This window comes from Podarcis liolepis (assembly GCF_965112155.1).
Source record: "Podarcis liolepis genome assembly, chromosome: 6".
Lineage (NCBI taxonomy): Eukaryota > Metazoa > Chordata > Lepidosauria > Squamata > Lacertidae > Podarcis > Podarcis liolepis.
This window is the reverse complement of record NC_139559.1, coordinates 95,650,649-95,674,291: the sequence shown is the minus strand read 5'-3', so window position 1 is coordinate 95,674,291 and position 23,643 is coordinate 95,650,649. Positions and strand designations below refer to the sequence as shown.

At 44.8% G+C, this 23,643-nt stretch overlaps 1 protein-coding gene across 2 annotated transcripts in view; it reads right to left on the bottom strand.

The window, feature by feature from the left end:
• The window catches only part of ABL2 (ABL proto-oncogene 2, non-receptor tyrosine kinase), a gene marked incomplete at its 5' end in the record, with an annotated part of 55,749 nt that extends 39,205 nt beyond the window's left edge, over window positions 1-16,544 (bottom strand). For both annotated transcript variants that reach the window (XM_083507053.1, XM_083507054.1), the window contains one exon: window positions 16,325-16,544. In XM_083507053.1, coding sequence (XP_083363179.1) covers window positions 16,325-16,544 — 220 coding nt within the window. The remainder of the gene's footprint in view (window positions 1-16,324) is intronic.
• Between the last annotated feature and the right edge of the window lie 7,099 nt (window positions 16,545-23,643).

Genomic DNA, 23,643 nt, shown 5'->3' with positions numbered 1-23,643 from the left:
GAATTAAGTACTTAACCCGAGGTACCACTGTACAGGCCTTTCCGCTGCCTCAGACTAGAGATGGTACAGAAAAAATAGGTGTAATCACTGCCATCCCCCTTCCATCCTGACTGGTACCAGCACTAGACCAGGCATAGGCAAACTCAGCCCTCCAGATGTTTTGGGACTACAATACCCACCATCCCCGACCACTGGTCCTGCTAGCTAGGGATGATGGGAGTTGTAGTCCCAAAACATCTGGAGGGCCGAGTTTGCGGATGGCCACACTAGATCTTTAATTGAAGTGCTAGGTGAACCACTCCTTTTAACCTTGCTGCTTCCATGGTGTTTGGATTCTGCTCTTGGCCTTATCAGTCCAAGCAAAGACTCATGAAAAGGAGACTCATGTCCGTCGGGACGCGGGTGGCGCTGTGGGTAAAACCTCAGCGCCTAGTACTTGCCAATCGCATGGTCGGCGGTTCGAATCCCCGCGGCGGGGTGCACTCCCATCGTTCGGTCCCAGCGCCTGCCAACCTAGCAGTTTGAAAGCACCCCTGGGTGCAAGTAGATAAATAGGGACCGCTTACCAGCGGGAAGGTAAACGCCATTCCGCGTGCTGCGCTGGCTCGCCAGATGCAGCTTGTCACGCTGGCCACGTGACCCGGAAGTGTCTGTGGACAGCGCTGGCTCCCGGCCTCTAGAGTGAGATGAGCGCACAACCCTAGAGTCTGTCAAGACTCGCCCGTACGGGCAGGGGTACCTTTACCTTTTTACCTGCAGTAGCAACCATACGCCAGAATGACCCTGCCTGCTGTTACTGTTGTTCACAGGCTTCCCAAGCCACAGTATAAAAACAGAAATGGGATTCCAGTCAGTTTCAGTGAGACCCACAAGTTTCTGAACTGCAAGAGTTATAGGGGAAGTCGCCTTAGTTCTACGGTGTTTAACAAATACAAATATCAAATGCAACTTTTATTATACAGGCCCAGACCAGATAAAAAGTGTTTAGCAAAGCAATGGAGAAACTGAGTGAATATTCTGACAACACCTATTTGAAGACTTTGATATGGAGGGAGTGCCTGGAATACAATGGAGGAGAGTCCACAGTGCACAAGAAAACAGCTTGCTTCATCTTGTGAAATTACAGAGATAGGTCATGAAGGGCGAATACAGGATTGCAACTTTTTCTCCTGGCTCCTTCGCTCATTAGGTGAATCCTGTCCCAAATGTTCAAATTCTCATATGCAGTCTTTGATCTGCTTCCTATGGGTCTTGTCAGCCCTATGGGAGAGCTTCTGCTAGCACAACAAGGTTCCCCTCTCTCCTCTCCCCCTGAAACCGGTTTGGTGTGGGGGACTGAGAAAAACCCCAGAACAGTGCGTTGGAGTGGGGGGGGGGGCTGTTCAGCCTGACAAGCTGCAATGCTTGTGCCGATGGGATGTTTACCACAGTGTGATGTTAAATTCCACCCTCTGTTTCAAACTTGGCAAACCGATTTAATATGACGATGTGGCTTAAATTAAAGCTGTCAGATGAAAAATTGCAACCCAATTAAAAATGTGCCATAACAGCCAATAAGGAAACCGGAGTGGACCATATCACTGCTGTATCAGTAAAGCACCAATAAACTATTATTACCACACTGAAGTTAAAGCATATTTAGGATCAAGGTAATCTGCATGCAGCATTCTGGAGATTAACCAGAATAAAACTTCCTGAAAAGAAGAAAGAAGCATAATGTGTACTGCCCAAAATCAACTGAATTAAATCCAATAAAAGCAACTCTATTCTTAGAAAGAAAACTGTGGGTTCTGATTCCACATCTTTAGAATCAGAAGACACCTTACAAAAACAAGTTTGGATTAAAGTTTGCCAGCTGATTAAAAAAAGCCATTATAATTATTTATAACTAGAGATACCATATTTTGAGGAAGCTCTGATAAACTTAAAACTTCAGAAACTATGAGATTTCCACAACAGAGATTGCTAATGCAACAAAGCTTTGTGTAGTGGTTTACTAGTACTGCCAGAAACAAACCTCAAGGGATCTGTAATGTAGCTGGCTTCTCATTTATTCTAAATGAAATATCTTTAGAGACCATAATAGCATTAGCTTTTTAAATAAATTGAGCCATTGTGTAACCACAAGGCCAGACACTACAGATCAAAAGATAAACACTTATTGTGATGAGTGCCATTGTAAGCCAGTGGCAACTCCTTGCTGACTTCTGAAATATCTCTCACCTGCTCTATGACATGAAGTAAACGCTTACATATCTAAATCCTCCCAGTTTCAACTCTCAGTTTAAATGATGGTGTGTTTTATTTACTTGTTTGTTTACATTTAAATTCCATCTTTTATCATGGAACTGGAGGTCTCCCACTATGGAACTGACCAGACTCAAGCCTGCTTAGCTTTAGCAAGCATGTGCCTTCAGACCATACAAAAAAACAGCAACCCACAACTAATTACAATTTGATCTGTATGGTTATATTCGTCAAGGTAATACAGTGGTGCCCCGCAGGACGAAATTAATTTGTTCCGCAAGTTTTGTCGTCTAGCGAATTTTTCGTCTTGCGAATCACGAAATCCCATAGGAATGCACTGAAAATCAATTAATGCGTTCCTATGGTCAAAAAAAGTCCAAACAAAGCCAAATTTGGTACAACAACAGTTTATTAACTGCTCTTTAAAGTCACACATACTGTAAAGAGCAGTTCAAAAATTGAAGGGAAAATAAATTAACTTTATAAACAAAACATGTCTTTGTTTTTAGACAAAGGAAACAAAGTCGCGAGACGTTTTCGTCTTGCGAAGCAAGCCCATAGGTGAAATTCGTCTTGCGAGGCAAATCGAAAACGGAAAAACCTTTCGTCTAGCGAGTTTTTTGTCTTGCGAGGCATTCGTCTTGCGAGGTACCACTGTAACTGGGTGGCCGGCTAAAGGTAGGTACAGCATACATGACACCGAAATGAAGTGAATAACCATTTGCTATTTCACAGTAATGCAGAAGCTGAACAGGAGAATTTGTATAAACAAAGGACACAGGCGTGGTTTTGAACAATCACTGTTCTGACGTCAAGGTCAGAAGAAGCACTTAGTAAAATGTCCCCTATATACTTGAGAAAACATTATACATAGTCAACGTGGTTGCTGGCATTTGTGGTGCCCTCCAGATATTGCTAGTTGCCAATTACCATTATCCCGGATTATTGGCTATATTGCTTGGGACCGATGGGAGTTGGGAATCCAAAAACATCTGGATGGCACCATATTGGCTGCCCCTGTAAAGCACCATTCATCATCTAGCATGCTGGACTGCTCTGGCAAAATAAGGTAATTGATTGCCAACACTAATCTTAAAATAGACATTCTCTGATGATGGAGATGCTAGTCTTAAAAGAGGTTAGAATTGGTTGGGTGTGGGTAACCTCTGGCCCATAGGTCAAACTACACCTGTCAGATGTCCTAATTCCCACCCACCTCCCACCTGCTGCAAACCGGATGTCATATCATTTAAATAAAAATGTATTTGAAACACTGAAAAATGATTAAAAACCATCAAAAAAACTTTCAGAACATTTAAATGCAATGACATATTTCAGTTACTAATTTCAAGGTAGCCATAGTCAAGTATCTCTCACCCACCAAATGAAAGTCAATAATGATGAGAGACGGAGGCACCTCACGAGGAAGGCCATTCCACAAACGGGGAACCACCACTGAAGGAGGCCTCAATTGGGAACTGCTATGTGCAACCAATCCCTGTCAAAAGCAGGGGCTGTAGTTGATAGGAATCTGCTTTTCAAACCCAGCTTAAGTTCAAGGCAGGCTGCAAAGAAAGAACGGAAAGAATCAGGAGCGTACTCAAAATGCACTCCCAGATCTGTCCTTTGAAGTTGGGTCGCCTAAGGGCCATCAAGTGGCTGGCAGGTGGGCTACACCATCCACTTGCAGAGGTGGACGGAGTCTCCTTATGACTTTTAAAGATGCATGACTCCTTATAGGGCCTTTTGCTGCTAATATAAAATTCCGAATTAAGCACATTTCCAATAGTCTTGTTTTTATGTTTTACTTTTTCCAATAAGGTATGACAGAAAGATTCAAAGCTCTCTAAATTATTCAACTAGTGGGCCTTTGCCCAACAGAGGAGACAATGAGCTGCAGCTAAAAGTCAAACCATGAGGTCAGCATCTATCTGCTTCCATACAAGTTTACAATCACCAGAAAAGAAGTGGGTGACCCCATAACCATCACAATGGCTGTGTTTACACACAACACTAAATCATGGCTTAGCTTTGTGAGAAGGAACCACAGCAAGCCTTGTGCTCATGCACTCCCCTGAGTTCAAACATCATGACAAACTCCAGCTAATCTAAAATGGAAGATTACCTTCCTCTGCATGGCCATGCTAAAGTAGTAGTACTATAGAACAACAGTGCTACCTCGGGTTACAGACGCTTCAGGTTACAGATGTTCCAGGTTACAGACTCTGCTAACCCAGAAATTGTACCTCGGGTTAAGAACTTTGCTTCAGGATGAGAACAGAAATTGTGCAGCAGCAGTACAGCGGCAGTGGGAGGCCCCATTAGCTAATGTGGTACCTCAGGTTAAGAACAGTTTCAGGTTAAGAATGGACCTCCAGAACAAATTCGTAACCCGAGGTACCACTGTACTGTGCCTGTAACAGTTCAGTTAGAAAAAGTAATGAGTAACATTTCACAGAGATGCAAAAAAATTGGCTGGCCTTGATAGGATCATGCCCACAGGGGTGTCTTTGACACAACATTGAATTTCAAAGGAGTCTCTGAAGCACAATGCTAAAATCAAAGACAACCCTTTTCTCCCTCCCCCCCCCCCCCCGCTCACCAGCTCAGGAGGAGAGTGCTGAGGACAGTCTATGTCATGCTACACTTGGGAAATTCTCTCCAGAGCTCATGGAAAATCTCCAGCCCTGCCTCTTTACCCTTCTGCCTGCGCAGCTGCAACTGCAGCTACCTCCTCCTCCCAACAAGTGCACTGATCATGTGAGCCACTAGCTCCTCTCTTTCCATCACAAGCTGATGTTCTGTGCAACAACTATCATTGCCTATCTTGCAGATATCTCTTCTCCAATTGGGTATGACTGGAAGGTGTATGAGATGTGTTGAGAGAGAAGCAGCTCACACACGAAGCACTGGCTAGCAACAAGCGGGGCTAGAAAGAGGTGGTGGTGGAAGCAACTGATATATGAGTATATATCAGCAGCAGACAAACTGGAAAACAAGGTGAAAACGGGAGGTGCACAACAAAGAATGTGAACATGGATCTGAAGGGAGAAGGGGTCTCACGCACACCACAGGTTCTGGTGCACAGATTTGTGGACCCTTGCATTTGACAACAAATAAAAATATTATGGAATTTTCTTTGAGACTTTCCAAAGCCTGAACAGGCCTGTCCTCATTAACAGTCTGGGTGAGAGAAGCTCTTTGGACAAACTTTATCAATAGACACACTTACCACAAAATTTCTTGCTGCCTTGAATCTGTCAAACAAGCACTGTCATCTGGGAGTGGATTGAAAGCATCTATAGCTTGTCTGCAGCCTGATCACATACCAGAGTGATGGGCAAAATGAGAGTCCTGATAATGTACTGTTCACTGGTTTGTGTTAAACTGCTCAAATAAACAGACTACCTATGTGAGCTGTGTTAAGATGGGAGTTGTGAATTCACACAGAGCTGGTAGTTTCAGTTTGTGTTCCCATGGAAAGGTGACTCTATACAGACAGTTATTTCCTTTAAAAATATTTTAATTGTACAAATATAAAATAAGAAGTGATCAGTGTCAGGATGAGCAGTGAAATGGTCCAGTTTGCTGATAACTCCAAATTGGACGACACCAATAAAAGATATATCCAAACAAGATCTGCAAGCAACAAAATGGCATGCAAGGTTCCTGTAAGTAGTTATGTGGTGATACACATTAGGGTCTGACTAAGATGGATCAAGAATTTGAAAATGTCGACAGCGTGTGGTGGCAATGAAAAAGATAGAAATTATTAGAAAAGAGGCTGAAAATAAAACTGCCAGTATCATAATGCCCTTTATACAACTCTACAGTGCAGCTAGATTTGCAATAAAGCATATTATTCTGGTCATCTCATCTCAAAAGGGTACCACAGAGCTAGAAAAAGCGTAGAAGCTGGCAACCAAATAGCTAAGCCGAACCTTCATTTTCAAAGGTTGCATGCTACTGAAAAACAGATGCTGAGAGGGGGCCAGTAGCATGGGAGGACTATTGCCCTTCAAGTCTGTGATGTGTTTTCCAGAAGCATTTGGCGGGATACTGAGAGAAACAGAACACTGGGACTGGATGGAACTTTTGGTCTGATCTAGTAGGGCTCTTTTGGAGTACAGGATAAGCTGTACAATTCCTATTATAGCCTATACTTACAAGGCAAAAGAAGTTGGTGTAGAGGCTGTGTAAGAAGTTTCATTTTTAAAAAATCACATCAGCCATGGACTAAGCTAGCCACCAGTCTCAGCTCCCAATAATATTCACCTACTGTGTATGTGAAGTGGTCTGAACACATTAAAGGCCTTTATAAATGCTTTTATTGTACTTAAAGGTAAAGGTAAAGGTACTCCTGACTGTTAGGTCCAGTTGCAGATGACTCTGAGGTTGCACGCTCATCTCGCTCTACAGGCTGAGGGAGCCGGCATTTGTCTGCAGACAGCTTCTGGGTCATGTGGCCAGCATGACTAAGCCACTTCTGGCAAACCAGAGCAGTGCACGGAAATGCCGTTTACCTTCCCGCTGGGGCAGTGCCTATTTATCTACTTGCACTTGACGTGCTTTCGAACTGCTAGGTGGGCAGGAGCTTATCAGCACTTATTTCCAAGAATGCATAGCGTACATCGGATCAGGCTGCATAGCTCAAAAATGGGAAATCGATCCTTCCTAAGAAAACAAGTCCAACTCAAAGCTAACTAGCAAGAATTAACTTAAAAACAGCTTTATTTCCTACCCTAAAAGCAAAATTCTACACATGTTAAAAGCAAGGTCCACTGAGGTCAATAAGCTTTACTACCTGGGTGTGTGCACCCACAATCAGATAACCAAATGCCAATCTCTCTCAACAGTATGTCTTACGGTTAAAAGTTTTATGATGCTGCACTAGCAAGTGTCAGGAAGCCCCAAAACCTATTGCCAGCATAATTTTCTATACCAATGTCAGAAAATATAAAATAAAGAATGAAAGGATCCCACTGATACATATTAAAGGTTGTAATAATATGCACGCTGGCGTATGTGTCTATTTGTTTTTAGCTACTTTAGTCAATAGGCATGATTTAACTGTAACTCTCAACAATAGACTGCTTTTGGAAGACCGTATTAAACCTACCCTTCAAGTTATCTTGTTTAACTTTCACATATGCAAATACTACTAAAATCCCCGCCCCCGCAAAAGGCATGAAACTGTCAATTCCTGCTGTATGAAAAGCTTGTACAAACATCAAGCCTCAAGTCCAGGAAGGAAACTTGGATGTACACCCACCATTATTACCAAGGAGCTTCTGCTGGGCCAACCACATCAGAGCTCCTTTTTCTCAGCCATATCCTATTTAGTATCTTACAGCAACTGCCATGCATTTCATTCAAAATGGAGTACAAGTACAGTGGTACCTCGGGTTAAGAACCTAATTCGTTCCGGAGGTCCGTTCTTAACCTGAAACTGTACTTAACCTGAGGTACCACTTTAGCTAATGGGGCCTCCTGCTGCTGCTGTGCCACCACCGCACGATTTCTGTTCTCATGCTGAAGCTAAGTTCTAGGTATTATTTTGAGGTATTATTTCTGGGTTAGTGGAGTCTGTAACCTGAAGCATCTGTAACCTGAGGTACCATTGCATTAAGCACACAGCAAAGTATCTTTATTAAACAAGTGGCAAAAAGTCACATAAAAGGTTTATCTATTGCTTGAACCACAACCTTGTTTTGGGAATAATACATTTGAGTAAATGGATACACACAGTTGGATGGATAAACACAGTTTTCACAAAAAGTCAACAAGTTGAACGGTCCAGTAATGCTTATTTCCCCACTACTGTTTAAAAAGAAACTGAAATAATTATGTTTAAGTTTTGAGAATACAGCCTGGAGTATCAGTGCTCCATAGGTTTGGGGTATACATAAGACCATACACAAAGTAGTGAACTGGGAAGCTCTGGGTCTTATGCTGGGATCTAGCCTAGCAAGTTACCATTATCTGAGAGCAATCAGGTTTCAGAACCTTCTTCGGGTACAGGGAATGGTGGTTTGCAAAATTCATTGGCAATCAGCAGACAATATGAAATTTACAGATTGAACTGAACACCCTGCTCTGTTCTAGACTGAGGTATATAAATTCTGACCTGACATCTAGACTATTCTCCTTCTATGGTTGAATGTTGCGGGGGTGGGGGGGGAGATAAGAGACTTCGGTGTTTATATAATACGGATGCACACTGTTTTTCAATTATAGAAAATTGATTACTGGACTGCCTAGCAATGAGAAGTGTTTGGGCCTTAAATTGTCTGTACTATCTGTTAGTGATGTGTTCCAGAACATTCCTACTCCAGCAAAAAAGACCAATTATTCCTCAGAAGCATGGTTCCTCTTTGAGAGAAAAGGTGGGAGCATGAATTAATTGTGCTGCCATCTAAAACAGGAATTTTTGGGTAGTGTGGATCAGGCCACCAGAACCAAAAGAAGTTGCAGGGGCAATAAGAGAGAAAGAAGGGGTGCAGACCTAGATTGTAACTGGGTGAAGAGAAATTCTCCGGCCACTGAAAGTGATTTTCTGGCTCTCTGAATGTACCCAAGGTTTGGATTGGTGCCCAGGACAATTAAAACTGTCTAAATGCAAGAACACAGCATGAACAGCATTCAACATAATAGATTTTCTCCCAGCTGACAAAGTTTTCGTCTGAGGCATTAATTAGCTTTAGTTAAGATAGAACCATGCTCAACAGCCAAATCCAGAAGAGCCATGATTTCTCTAAAGTGAAGCTGTAAATCTAGTCCTACAGTTTAGAAGCAGCATCTTTCAATTATTATACAACTTCCAGCAAAAATAACTGAGTTCCATCAAAACACTTGCCATCGTAACCAACACCTTTCATGTAAAACTAGTTTCCATTTTCTCAAACAAGACAAATCAATGAGGGAAATAGTACAAAGTAGGAGAAAACACTTTGGTAAACAGAACCATATACTACTGCTTATATACCTGTAAAGTGCTTTAATAGCTGCTGAGCAGGTCCACAAGAATTCAGCTGCAGACAGGTGGGATGGGAAGCAAGCTATTTTGTTCCAACATGCAGTCAGTTGTGCCTGGCTCTATGTGTCAGAAGTGCTTACATGATGCATAATAGCTATACAAAGACATACTAAACAAAAAGCATAATATAGTGATTTTTGGTTAGTCCCAATAAAGGCATTGTAACACACTTTCCATTTAAGGTTTCTGTGCTTGTGTATTTGTAGACTCTATGCCCCACCTGTAAAGCTAAGTGAAAGATGTTGGGAAGCAATCTTATAAGCTACTTTCTCCAGCTAATATCAACAAACTCCAAGATGAAAGGATAGAGCAGGGGAACCTTTAAGACAAAAAGAGCCACTTGGACCCGTTTCCGAAGGGAAAAAAAAAACCTGGGAGCCGCAAAACCATTGTGACATTTAAAGCATGCGCGCTGCTGCCCTCTGATCTGACAGCAGGCGGGAAGGTGACGTTGGGACGGTGCGTGACTAACGCACGCACCGCCCCCATGCGACATCAAGCCAGTACAGCGCCCGCCACAGTGGGGAGTGTCGGGGCGCACAATGCACCTCCTCCCCTCGCTAGTATCCGCCCCGGAGCCACGGCAAAGGTGTAAAAGAGCCACATGCGGCTCCGGAGCCGCAGGTTGCAGACCCCTGGGATAGAGCTAAGAACCCAGCATGTGAACAGAAGAGGATGCATGACATCCCCAATACAGTAGAGGAAAAGATGAAATGCTCTACATTCCTACCTGTGAAATACCGTATTTTCCCATGTATAAGATGAGGTTTTTTGCTTTAAAAAATTAGTAAAAAATTGGGGGTCGTCTTGTACATGGAACATGGGCACCTGGGGGAATTTTAAAAATATTTACGCATATGTCCGGGATTTTGGCTTGGGCGGGCTGAGGCAGTCCCTCCTGCTGCCGCCCCCCTTTATCCCCCCCTCCAGGCTGCATGCTGGTGAGTGGGCTCGCCTCCTGAAGCCCCCACTGGCTCGACCACTGGATAGAGAGCAGCTGCCACCACCGCCACTAAGAGCTGCCTCAGCTACCTCTCCTTGCCCTTCTTTCCTTTTCCCCCCTCTTCCCCTCTCAAACTCCCACCTGCCGCTGCCTTCCCCTGGCTCTTCCTTGGCATCCTGCTTCCCTGCAGCAGCAGCTGCCACCGAGGGGGAGCGTGTGGTGCCCCCCAGTCGCTGCCTTTGCTTCTGCACCACAGTGCACTGCATGCACCTCATGCTGGAAACTCTGAGGGCGATCGCCTTGAAAAAGATCAACAACTTGCCACCGGCAATCATCCAGATTTTCACTTCTATTTTAGGGTTTCATTTTCTTAATTTTGGGTTCAAAAAAAATAGGGGGCGTCTTATACATGGGGGCGTCTTATACATGGAAAAATACGGTACTCTGGGAACACTACAGCAGAGCTAAGCAGTGGATCACAGTACATAAAGAGACCACAGAGTAACCCTAGGATGATATACATGCTGAAGACGACCCTTCTGAGTAGAGTGGAAGGAAGCCACTTGTTCCCAGAAATGGAAGCAAATTCTTCCCTGTCTCTTGCGTACGTTACAAGCAGAATAGCAATACATTGAATGTTGCACTATTACAATATTTCCTTCTGTGCAAGCATCAGTTTGTCCTATGAAACAATCCCTCCTCTCCTCCCCCATGTGAATCTTTCGATCCCCCAGGGCCAAATTCAGGGACATGGTGGGGGAGGAGAGCAGGGAAATCCTGTCATGTAAGCAGGGCTTCCGCTGACGTGACTCAGCAGTTGAATCCCGTAAATGGATTCCATCCTTCAGACAGGTTTGAAGTTAAGTATATATATTCAATTATATACTCAAGAGAACTGCACAGCTCCCTTAAATTTGTGTCTGTATCATGGATGTTTTCTAAATACATACTTTATGAATTTACGCTTTACATTTGTAGATGTTCATCTAAAAATATAGTGTGCAAGATGAACTTGCATGAAGAAGCGTCCAGGTATCTTCTGTTCCTCACAATTAACTAGTTTTAAATTTTCTGTGTTAACAACCTGGAGTTCTCAGGAGCTTTACAGTTTTAACATTTCTTTTACTTGCTCTTATTTTTTTTTGATGATGGGTGATTTTGATTATTTTTAGTTTAAGTAATTTGGGATATGCAATTTGTATTATTGTCTAACCCTGAGCTCTACAATGATGAAGGCCAGGCCATAAATATGCATAATAAATAAGCCTTGTGTGCCACACCTTGAAGAATAACATTTTATTATGAACTATAATCCAGTTCATGCATCTGATAAAGCATTGCACCATAACAAAAATGGCTAATCTTTTAAGGTGCCACAAAACGTTTTATTGATCTTGGTGCAATAAACACAGCTACTCTACAGGAAACCTGAAATGAGTTAAATTTAAGACTAGAATGAAGTAGGTACCATCTCAGAATCTTTGAAAGGCACCACTACATCACATCCTCTGTTCTGCAAGTTGTTTCATCATATATACAAGACGTCAGCGGTTGCTGTTAAGTACTGCAGTGATATTGGCCCAAACTAAGGTCATTGACAGGCTTCTTTGGAACTTACTGGCTGATTTATCAATATGACTTTGGCACAGTATTAGGCAGCTTTATAGTTATCTGTTTTGTTGTGTTCATACTACTGGTAATTTTGATATTTTGTCACTGATTGTGCTGCGGCAATTGTCAGTTACTTTGGGCTTCTTTCTGGAAGGAAAAGCAGGGTACAAATGTGAAATGAAAATGAAACTTCAGAACTTACTCTTTGACCATGAAGACAGTATTATTCACCCTTGAGGCTAGTGCTGAAATGAACCCACAACTCTGGTTGAAGTTTCAAGGACAGCATCCTACGTAGCTTGTGTACAACAATCCATGTAAACATTTTATTGTGAGTACAAGCAAAAACCATGACTTTACAGGTGGAGCATGTCCAAAACATACGTGAAAACCTGACTACATTACTAACACTACTCTGCCAAGAGTCCTGACACCTTGCCTTGGAACTCCAGCCACAAACACCCAACAGCCCTTCTTCCTCTAATCTGACAGTTGGGGTGCACAGACAGAGAACCCCATACAAGTAAGTAAGAAAGGAAAGGTGATACAGTCAATGCAAAATATAGCTGCTGTAGCTGTCTGCCTCCACCTGCTTTATGGTTTTAATACTTTACCTCATACAATAGGGAGAAGAGTATTCCACACAGAAGAAACAATCATCCCCACATGCAGGTAAGATCTCTGTTGGCGAAGGCCAAGCCCTCCAATCCAACTGTAGCTGGTCAAGCACTTTGGAGTACTTTTGCTTTGCAAGTTCACAGCTCTGGTATATATTACTGCCAGTGTTGGAGGCACTATTCAGGAATCACAGGCCCAGTGTATAGTATACAGCTATACCAGTTGTTTCTGAACAACCAGAGTTCAATTGCAACCACCAACTCAGAAGGCAGTGCGCTCTCCACTTCCCTGATGTGTGTGGGGCAGTGGGTGGGTGGGGGGGATGGCTAAGGCATGCCCACTGGCCAAGCACCATTTATTACTCTCTCTTGTACCTGTGCATGCAGGTTCAGCAATGTTAGAAACTGAGATATGAAAGCTAGGAGCTAAATGGCACCTTGAACCTAGGTTATGGGCGCAACAACAGAATGTCTAGGCGCGCTTTTCTATAACAAAAAAACCCAACAAGGCTGAAAGTGAATGAATTGCAGCTAAAATATTGTGTTCGTTTTTCACATGATCTAGTCTCTTTTCCAGTCTTCAGACAGTAGCTACAAGTAGGGAGGCAGAAAAAAGTCCTTCTTTCCTTCCACTCTGCAGTTTTAATCTGAAATCGTAGGCGCAGTACTGCTCCCAGAGCTCAGAAACTGCTTGCGCTAATGAAATTCCCTGTCGCAAAATGCCCCTAGAACCGTGGGAGTTTCGGACACTGGGTTCAAGGTCTATTTATTCCAGGTATTACTAGATACCCTTTCAATCTCTTTACTAGATATTACTTTCCAGGTATTACTAGATACCCTTTACTCTCCACAGGCCACACCCAGCTCCACATAGATCACAAGGAAGGGCCACCCTATGATCAGCAGTGACTGGAATGCCTCCTGCCTGTTCTGCCATGGACAATGACAACCTTACTGACTCTAGACAGGAACCAGCACCTTGGAAAGCTTTAAGACAGATAGGTATGCAACAGGCAACAAAGAGCTGGTGCCTGCTACTCTGCTGTCTGAAGGCCCAAGACACAGATGCCCTGCTGGTTAACAACCCTACACATATCTTTTCAGAATCTATTACACCCTAGATAGTGTGGAATAAAGGCTATGATTTTGCCACATGCTGGATGGGGATTCACCCCCCCCCACATGCTAGGAAGAGCTGAATTTGGCTGGCCTCAGCAGGTGAGAAGGTATGATGGGCTCATGATTAGTAGCCAAGGAAGCTATGCTGTTGCTGTGTTGTGTGGCTTCTTCTGCCCTCTCTTTACGTTCAGTGCTCAAAAACAGTGCTTGAGCAGCCCAAGAAGATTCAAATCCCGATTGGTACATATGCCTGGGGACTGGGAGCAGCAGGGATATTTTTGTCTGTTCCACTGGGGATCACGGAGCAGGGGCACTGTGGCATCATTGTGTGCGTTACAGGGAGGTGTTCCGGAACATGTCCTCATCACTGCGAGTTCATTCACTCCCTCTTTGTGTAGGCGGCATTGCTGGCACATTTCCCCAATTGGTGCGCCTTGTTTGTGCTCCTGCTATTTTTGCACTGTTTGGGGGATTTTCCAAGTGGTACATTTCCCACCCCCACGCTGCATTAAGTGGGTATATGATACAGCAGTTGTTACACCAGCATCTCCCCTTCCACGCAACGCATATTTGCCGTATGGAAGTGGCTCTGCAAATCCTGTACCAGCTACACCCTCCTTTCCTAGCAGTTTTCAAAGGGTGTTCCAGAGAACCCAAGAAATTATGAAAAGGTTCCTCAATGAACCTTGGGCACGTTTTATTAAAGTGACTTTTCCACCAATGCTCACTTTCTCCTGAAATGTACACACAGGATCAGAGCATTTGGTGTATTCTACTCCATTTCATGCAGAAGAGAATGGTTGTGGAGCTGAGCGGATCTGGCCAGCACTCAACACAAATTTAGCAGTTTCTCTAGGGCATATCCCAAAACAACGTGTAAAGCACAGACGTCCACAGGTGTCAATTCCACATGGATTTTTTTAAATATAACATAGAAACTTTTTGAATCATAGTTGTAAGCTAGAGAACCTGCTGTATTCTGCCTACATCACCATAAACATAACCAAACTCCTTGGTCAGGTACTTCCCATCCAGCTAAAGTAGTTCATACATATGGATCTCAATCAATCCATTTGCAACAATGACCGCATGAACTTAAAAGAAATTATAGTCAAATGTGGTAAAAATCACAAGTAGTATTACAAATTACTGAAATTAAGATAAATTGGTAATCATCCTGAGGAGGGGTTCAGAGGCTTTCTGTTTTAGACTAACTGCAGCTTTTCATGAGTGGTATGTAACCAAGTTTTACTCAGAGTAAACCCATTGCTATTAATGGACCCAATTTAGGCATGCTCATTAATTTTAATGTGTCTATTTTGAGTAAAGCTCAGTTGAATACCACTCATTATACTGCAAAGTTGCTACCATGCTACATTAAGTTTGTCAGAAGATAATGAAAGAACAATAACAATATAAGTAGTCAATACTGCTTTTTTACCTTGATATGCAATGTGTTTCTTAATAGCATTACATCTCTCACAGACATACCCACAGCCTCCCAGCTACAGATGCTGACTTTTTCCTCAAGAGAGGACACACACAGTTCTCTTCTGCTATCATCTCTGCTGGTAAAGGTAATCACAGAGCAGACTGTTACCCTAAGAGCAGAGCTGCCATCACAATGTCACCAAATAATGTAGAAAGGAACCCTGATAAACAGTGACCATAAGGTTCTGAAATAATGTAACGTCTTTGGCACCTTCTAAGCAATGCAATGCATATCTCAGTTGCCACATTTTGTGACAGGCACCTTATGATGAGGTTCATCCTTACCAAAATTAACTTTATCACGACAATCAGGAGATGGGGAAAGAAAAGGCAGCAATTGCCAGAGCAAGGGTGAAGGTGAACCAGAAGATATATCAATCGAAAAACAGATGTTGGCAGGAAGCACACACACACAAAATCAAAACGGGAGGACCTAAAGCCTGCTGTGGAAAACAGCCCAATTGCAGATACAGCAAAGCATTTTGTTGCAATTTCTAAAACATATCTCACCACTATAGCAACATTACTAACACAGGCCATTCTAAAGGGTGCACGCCTTTGACCTACATCTGTAGCACCAGAACATTTAGACGACCTTAAACAACCAACTCACTCAAGTGTGTAGTAAACATGAAAGCTGACCATATATACAAATATTCCAGGGGAATAACAAAAACTGCTATGTATTCTAGAGAGGCAGCCTTGTTAGGTGCTGCAGCAAAAAAAAAAAAAAAAAAGAACACTTAGAAGACCAATACATTTACTGTGGGAATAAGCTTTCGCCAGGTGGGTTTGCAGCCATGGAGGGATGGCTCACAAGCTCGAGAGACCCTAAAGTCAAGCACGAGGTTACCTACCCATATGCCCTGAAACAGTTAAACTGGAGCCACAATCTTGGTTCAGAGCAGTATACCTGTCAAGGACAAGGTGCTTGGGGGGGGGGGGGAGCATACAACAGGGAAGGGCTGCTGCCTTCCTGCTTGGCCGGTCCCTCCCCTCCAGGCATCTAACAGGCCACTGCTGGGAACAACATGCTGGACCAGGAAGACCTTTGTCTGATGCAAGAGCGCAATTCTTCCTGTTGTGTTTTTTTTTGAGCGGGGGCGGGTGTGCCTCTCCGCCCCCCCCCCGGAAAGGAGGAGGCTTCGCTCGCCGCCCCCCAGCCCTCGCCTCAGCGCCACACCCACCCGCGCCCAGCATCTGCGGCAGCCTCCTCGCCCCCCCCGGTCTCTCCCCCCCCCCGTTCCCTTCCCACCTTACCGTGTTGGGTGAAGATATTGAAGCCGCTCTCGGCCCCTCGCGGGGCGGCCGCCTCTCGCCTCCGGCCGGCGGGCCTGGCTGCGCTGCCCCGGAGCCCCCTCGGCTGGGGCTGGGAAAGAGGCGGCGGCTGTTGCTGCTGCTGCGTCGCCGCCGCCACCGCCGGCTGCTGGAGCGCGGAGGAGGCGCCCGGCTCCCCGACGCGGCCCACCTGCTGGCCCATCCCCGTCCCCCGCCCGTCTCGGGCCCCCGCCACAGCCCTCGGCCGCCGCCTCGCGCTCACATGCCGCCGCCGGCGACGCTCCCCCAGCCGCGCCCGCCCAGGCCCGCTTCCCCACAGGGCTGCCCTGCCGCCGCCGCCTCTTCCTCCTCCTCCTCGCCACCGCGCTCCGGACAGGCCCTCACGGACTCGCCCCCTCAACCCCCGCCGCCGCCATCTTGACCACAGAGCTGAGGGGGCGAGGGGCAGAGCGGCTCCTTCTCGCCCACCCTTTCCCACCTCCGGTCCTCCAGGGGCGGCGATGGCTCCGCCTCTCGTCCGAGGCCCCGCCCCGCGACGTCGGCGGCTCAACGGGAGCCTCCGCCCCGCCCCGTCCCGCGCGTGCGCGCGCGCGCCTCCGCTTCACCACTGGAACCGAACTTTAAAATGACGCCTAGGATAGCCGGGATTAAGAGTCAAATACATTTGATCATTATTATTCCTAATAGATGTTCCCTCAAGTATTCTTATTATGCCATATTTTTAAAAAGCCAAACACTTAAAAAAATTAATTAAAGTATTTATTTAATGCACTTTGTAACATAAAATCCATTCAAGAATAGAGGGTGAGGTTAGAAACATATTCTTCTCCTTTCTTGAAATGTTTTTGTGTGCTCCACCTTTCAGTTTGTGTTTTTTTAAAAAAATTGTTTTATTTTAATGGATGATAGTAATAGGAGATTTGAAGTGCAAGTAGATAAATAGGTACCACTCCGGCGGGAAGGTAAACGGCGTTTCCATGTGCTGCTCTGGTTCACCAGAAGTGGCTTAGTCATGCTGGCCACATGACCTGGAAGCTGTACGCCAGCTCTCTTGGCCAGTAAAGCGAGATGAGCGCCGCAACCCCAGAGTCAGCCACGACTGGACCTAATGGTTAGGGGTCCCTTTACATATATTTGTGTAAATGTTATCACCATTTTATTTGTATGCCACCTGTCTGTAGTTAAAACCAGTGGTGGGGTTTCTGGGGCTGCTCAACAGTACGCAACACCGGCACCTTTTTTGCGTAGAAGAAAAACACTGGTTAAAAATCTGGCACTTCCTGTAACAGCTTCACGGTTGTTGTACCAGCACAGGTTTTTTTCTAGAAGAAAAGCACTGGTTAAAACCATGTTTTAAGCAGCTTTCAGCATGGAAAAAACCCCCATAATTACAAAAGTAGCCATAAACAATAAGCAAAACACTTCAAAAAGTACACAAAATTGACTAATATCCACATAAATCATAGGTAAAGGTAAAGGGACCCCTGACCATTAGGTCCAGTCGTGGCCGACTGTGGGGTTGCGGTGCTCATCTTGCTTTATTGGCCGAGGGAGCCGGCATACAGCTTCCGGGTCATGTGGCCAGCATGACTAAGCCGCTTCTGGCGAACCAGAGCAGCTGTTTACCTTCCCGCCAGAGCGGTACCTCTTTATCTACTTGCACTTGGATGTGCTTTCGAACTGCTAGGTGGGCAGGATCAGGGACCGAGCAATGGGAGCTCACCCCGTCACAGGGATTCGAACCGCCGACCTTCTGATCGGCAAGCCCTAGGCTCTGTGGTTTAATCCACAGCGCTACCCAGCACATCCCAGCACATAAATCCTAAGAACAGCTAAAAATAATAATAATTTTAAAAAAGTAGTATCGATAACAGCAACAAGACCCCGCTCAGCAGGACCCCAGCCCAAGACCTCTGGAGCTACATGGCACTCCTCATCAAGCAGAATGTAAATGTAAATTTTTTGATGTTTGCTCAACTTTCAAAGCAGCCACAGAGGGCATGTTGAAGATTTCACTGCGCAAGATCAGTGTGGGAGAGGAGGTGGAGAAAGCGCTTGGAGAAACACTTATTCACAGGTGACAAGCTATGTTTTGAACATAATCATTTTGTCTGGCTGACTTCAGGTATGACCATGCTTAGCTCATGACTGATATGATATGTTAGCCTTTTCTTTATGCGCCCAAATCAGTGCTTCTGGGAACTGAAGATTTTGGGCATAATCCAGCAAAACATAAATCACAACTAGCCCAAATTCCACTGACTCTCCCAACAAGAGCTGCTCAAATAGAAGTCTTTCTGGATTGCACCACATACTACCGCATTGGGGGGGGGGGTCTTACAAAAAATGGGCATGGTGGAGGGAAAAGTTGTCCAGAGTCCTTCCCCCTTGCATCTAGTTTTCTATCTGCAGGGAGGGTTTATTCCTTCATATGGCTGAGCATTCATTTATATGTTCAGGGACGCGGACTTAGAAAAAATATTGGGGGGGCCCGGGAAAGCTCATGAATAATAAATAAGCTCATGAATATGCAAATAAAGTGGCTCCGGCCCTAAATAGGGCAAGCCACGCCCCCCCAGCCAGCCGATTGGGAGGTGTGGCCAGTCGGGATTCCCCTGTTCTCGCGGGATTTCCGGCCGGGGCTCTCCGATTAGGGCGCGCGGCTGGCTGGCTGGCGAAGGAGCAGGTGGGGAGGAGGCGGGGGACGGCGGCGGCGCTCTGCTGGAAGGGCGCCCGCCCGAGATTATTGGGGGGGCTGAGCCCCCCCAAAAATTTTTTTGAGGGGGCTCGAGCCCCCTCAAGCCCCATGGAGTCGGCGCCTATGTATATGTTTCCCTTACCAGCAGACAGTCCGGGAAATGTTTTGCCACAAGTTGTCTCAAAAGTCTTCTTGCAACTAACTTTTGCTGGATTTTGTCTTGGTTTCTCTTATTAATATTCATTCCTTGACCCCAAGGACTGGTCACACGTAGCTCCTTCTTGGGGAATATGGTGTTCAACAATTGGTGGTTAAGCAACTGCAGGAACTCTTGGATGACACCGATTTTCTGGCCCCATTTCAATCTGATTTCAAGAGTGATGTTGGTTTAGAAAATACATTGGTCACCTCAAAATATGACTTATTCTAGGGGAAGGGCAATATTGCTCATTCATGCAGTCCTTTCAGCTGCTTTTGATCACATTGGCCGCAATATCCACCTGGTTTGGCTCTTACGAGGCAGTGTGTTGGGTGGTTCTGCTGCTACTTGGCAGGTTGATTATATCCCTGTCCAGGAATGGGTGAAGTTCATCACGGGTGTTCTTAGCCACAGAGACAACTTACGCCTTCAATGAGTGATGGAGCTATGAGTTTTCAGAGACTATGAATGTGCTTTTTCAAGTGGAGTATGACCTTCATTGAGAACAGGATTTCTACCTAACGTCCTAACTCAATCATCTACCCACCCACAAAGACATCATCACCATCATCATAATTTTTTATACCCCGCCCATCTGGCTGGGTTTCCCCAGCCACTCTGAGTGGCTTCCAACAAAATATTAAAATACAATAGTCTATTAAACATTAAAAGCTTCCTTAAACAGGGCTGCCTTCAGATGTCTTCTAAAAGTCTGGTAGTTGTTTTCCTCTTTGACATCTGGTGGGAGGGTGTTCCACAGGGCGGGTTCCACTAGTGAGAAGGCCCTCTGCCTGGTTCTCGCAGCGAGGGAACCACCAGAAGGCCCTCGGAGCTGGTCCTCAGTGTGTGGGCAGAATGATGGGAGTGGAAACGCTCCTTCAGGTTTACTGGACTGAGGCTGAAGTCTTGTTGGGTTTTGGTCTCTCAGAACTCAGCTCACTGCAGCATGCAGGCACCAGTGGAGAGCCCAAATGGACTCACCTCATTCCAGTGTTAGAGACATAGAATGTGATTGATGTATTGATAGCACCCAGGTCCAAACCCCTTGATGAACATTGGTCTATCAGTGGTGGGGAACCTGTGGTCCTCCCAAGTCTCTGACTGGCCTGCTGATCTCTTCCCAGGTGACACCTCCCCAAACCACACCGTCACTGGCTCACGTTATGTTTTGGCTAGATGGAAGGTGTCCTTGCTGAAGAGATGTGTGTGTAGAAAACTTTGACTTGTGTGTGACAGGGCTATAGAGTTGCATGTTACCCCACCCTTGGCATGTAACTCCTGGAAGGTTATCTACTAGGAAATATGGCCCTCAGGATGATGGCCCTCAGGATGAAGTCCCCCATCCCTAACTGGCAGTGACTCTTTGGGGTTTCAGGCCAGAATCTCCTAGACCTATCCAGGGATGCTGGGAATTGGACCTGGGATCTTCATGCAAAACAGATGCTCTACCACAGTGCATCTATGTGGGGTTTATTGTCTGTTTGCTTGGTTGCAAGTTGCTTTGGGCAAGATAGTGAATGACAAATCTAATAAATAAAATCATAATACCACTGATTTTCAGCCCTTCCACAATGGAATCATGGGTGATATGCCGATTTCGCTACTTCAGAGTAGGATATAGAAGGGATGACTGAAAGCTTAATTGATCTGGTGCTGAATAGGGTTGTGACTTGATGAGATTTTGATGGAAACAACAGAATATTTCAAAAATATACTGTAGAGTTACCTTGGGAATGGGCTGGGACTTGAGTTCAAGGCTTCAATTCAAGGCAAATGGTATCACTGTGGCCTTATGAAACTGTAGGAGGCAGAGACCTGTTATACCAACTAAATTCCAGGTATTGAAAATAGCCATGAGGTATTTGGAGAGGAAAATGCACTGCTGCATTGTGTAATAACAATACGAACTAGATCTTCTGGAAACTAGTGAAAGGCTGAGATATATTTCCAACAAATGAGAGATGGTGGGGAAGTGCTATTAAAACAATGGCAGAAGTTTCAATAAAGCAGGGATGGAGGAAACTGAGGGAAGTGGCAGCTTTAAACAATGGCAGAGGTTTTAGAAAAGGACTGGTTGGCGGTTCGAATCCCCGCAATGGGGTGAGCTCCCGTCGCTCAGTCCCTGCTCCTGCCAACCTAGCAGTTCGAAAGCACGTCAAAGTGCAAGTAGATAAATAGATACCACTCCGGTGGGAAGGTAAACGGCGTTTCTGTGTGCTGCTCTGGTTCGCCAGAAGCGGCTTAGTCATGCTGGCCACATGACCCGGAAGCTGTACGCCGGCTCCCTCGGCCAATAAAGCAAGATGAGCACCGCAACCCCAGAGTCGGCCACAACTGGACTAACGGTCAGGGGTCCCTTTACCTTTACGAAGTATTTGTGGGCTCCACATCCTTTCTTTCTCACAAGGCAGCTGAGGAATGAAAGAAGGGATAGTTGCAAAGGAAGGAAAACTGAAAAGGAAAAGTGGTTGTTTTGAGTGGCAGAGGTCTGAATAAAGCAGGGATTTAGAGATGCTCAGAGGAAAATGTTTTCAAACGATGGCAGAGACATGAGCGAGCAAGGGAACACACAGGGGAGGGGCTGTTTAAAACAATATTTCAGGACAGTGAGAACAGCATTCGGAAAGACTTCAGTGTCAGCTTTTTGTGTTGTACTCATTCTGTTATTCCTCCTTGTTAAAACTGGGTTTTTATAATTCAAAAATACCCAGTGTCACACCATCCCTGCTCTACTTAAATCTCTGCCATTGTTGGAGTACAGCGAGAAAGAAGACGCACTGACAAGGGTGGGGAGGCTGTTTTTACACTTCTCTCTCTTCCATTCCTCAGCTGCCTTATGTGACAGAGATGAAGGATGCAAAGTCCTCAAATATTCCATAGTATCTTCCTACAATCATGTATTTAACTCCTGGTATCATGTGTTATCTTCAACATGAAGCCCCAGATTCAATGCAAGAATTTAGAACAAGTATTTTATTAACAAGCAAACACCCATATATGTACAACATCCATCAACTGAATTTAATTTTCGCTAACATACTTGCCCTTCAGATTCTACCTATCTTAAAGATATGATAACATAGATCAGCTTGGAGTGTGTGTGCAAAGGGGGCTGCACAATAGGGGAGAGACTAATACGTGGAAATAGGGGGGGATCTGTGTGCATGGGAGAGTTGATAAAAGTGTGGTGGCAGATCCACACATGGCTATTGTGTACTTGTCAAGAGACAGTAAAACTTACAACAAATATGAGTTTTTATTTGTTAATATCGTGCACATAGTGCAGGAGGACACCTCAGCAAAATAGGGATACAAGCCCCTGGAACCATATACCTGCTAAGCCATAAGATAAGCTCATAAGATTTGAAGCATATGAAATCTCTCCAGGCAATGATGACCCTCCATATTATCCTGTCCGCCCACATAAACACAAAATTTCATTGGCAGTGCAATCCCATACATGTCTACTCAAAAGTAAGTCCCACTGAGTTTAATTGGACTTACTCTCAAGTAAATGCATATAGGACTACAGCCTAAAGTACTCTAAAGACTCAGAAAATAAAAGCATTTAAGTAACCTCAGTTAAAGCCAACAAGGAAGAAGTCTATACTGAAACTAAACCTTTTTAAAAAACTATCAGGCATTGGCTCTGCAGCAGGATATGGCCTATTGACAAGTCAATAATTACTTTTTGAGACAGCTTCCTATATCTACCATGTCTCCCCATTAGCAGTCATTTGATTCTACTCATTTTCAGAAAATGCAATATAAGTGCAACTCTTATCAACTAAAGATGGAGAACTAGTTCAGGCCAAAGTCTGCATAGGGAATGCATCATAAGGCAGACTTTGCAAGACTGCAAAATTATATTCTGTCATTTGCATGGTCACAGGGAGTCACGGCCAAGAGATATGCCCCTTTTTCTGGCCGCCATATTTCATTTAGTTTCTAGCCAGGCCACTGTTGGACAGTACTCCGAACATAATTCATGAACTGATGAATCCATCCAACAGTACAAGGTAGCGACTGAAGAATGAATCCTCCTTGTGTTACTTGATAACACTGGAACTCCATCACCAGCTCTGAGTCTCTGGAGGCAGTAGTTTAGATGGTAATTGAAGCCTAAAGCACAGGAAGCCTAAGGAATGCTCTGGCGGTACAAAGGCAGAAGTAAAAACATCTAGTTCTTACTAGGTCTGTAGGTGCTGATGTTGCACATCGTCTTTTCTACATGACACACTCTTAGCTCTTTAAGGTAGATCCTGACCACAGAAGCTGCAGTTTCTAATTCAAGCTACAGAGAGCCTCTGCCACTCCTGGCAGAAATTGGATCAATACGAGTGTGAAGGAGTCACATTGCCATACCTCCTGTACCACTAAAAGGCAACATCCGAAGGAGCACAT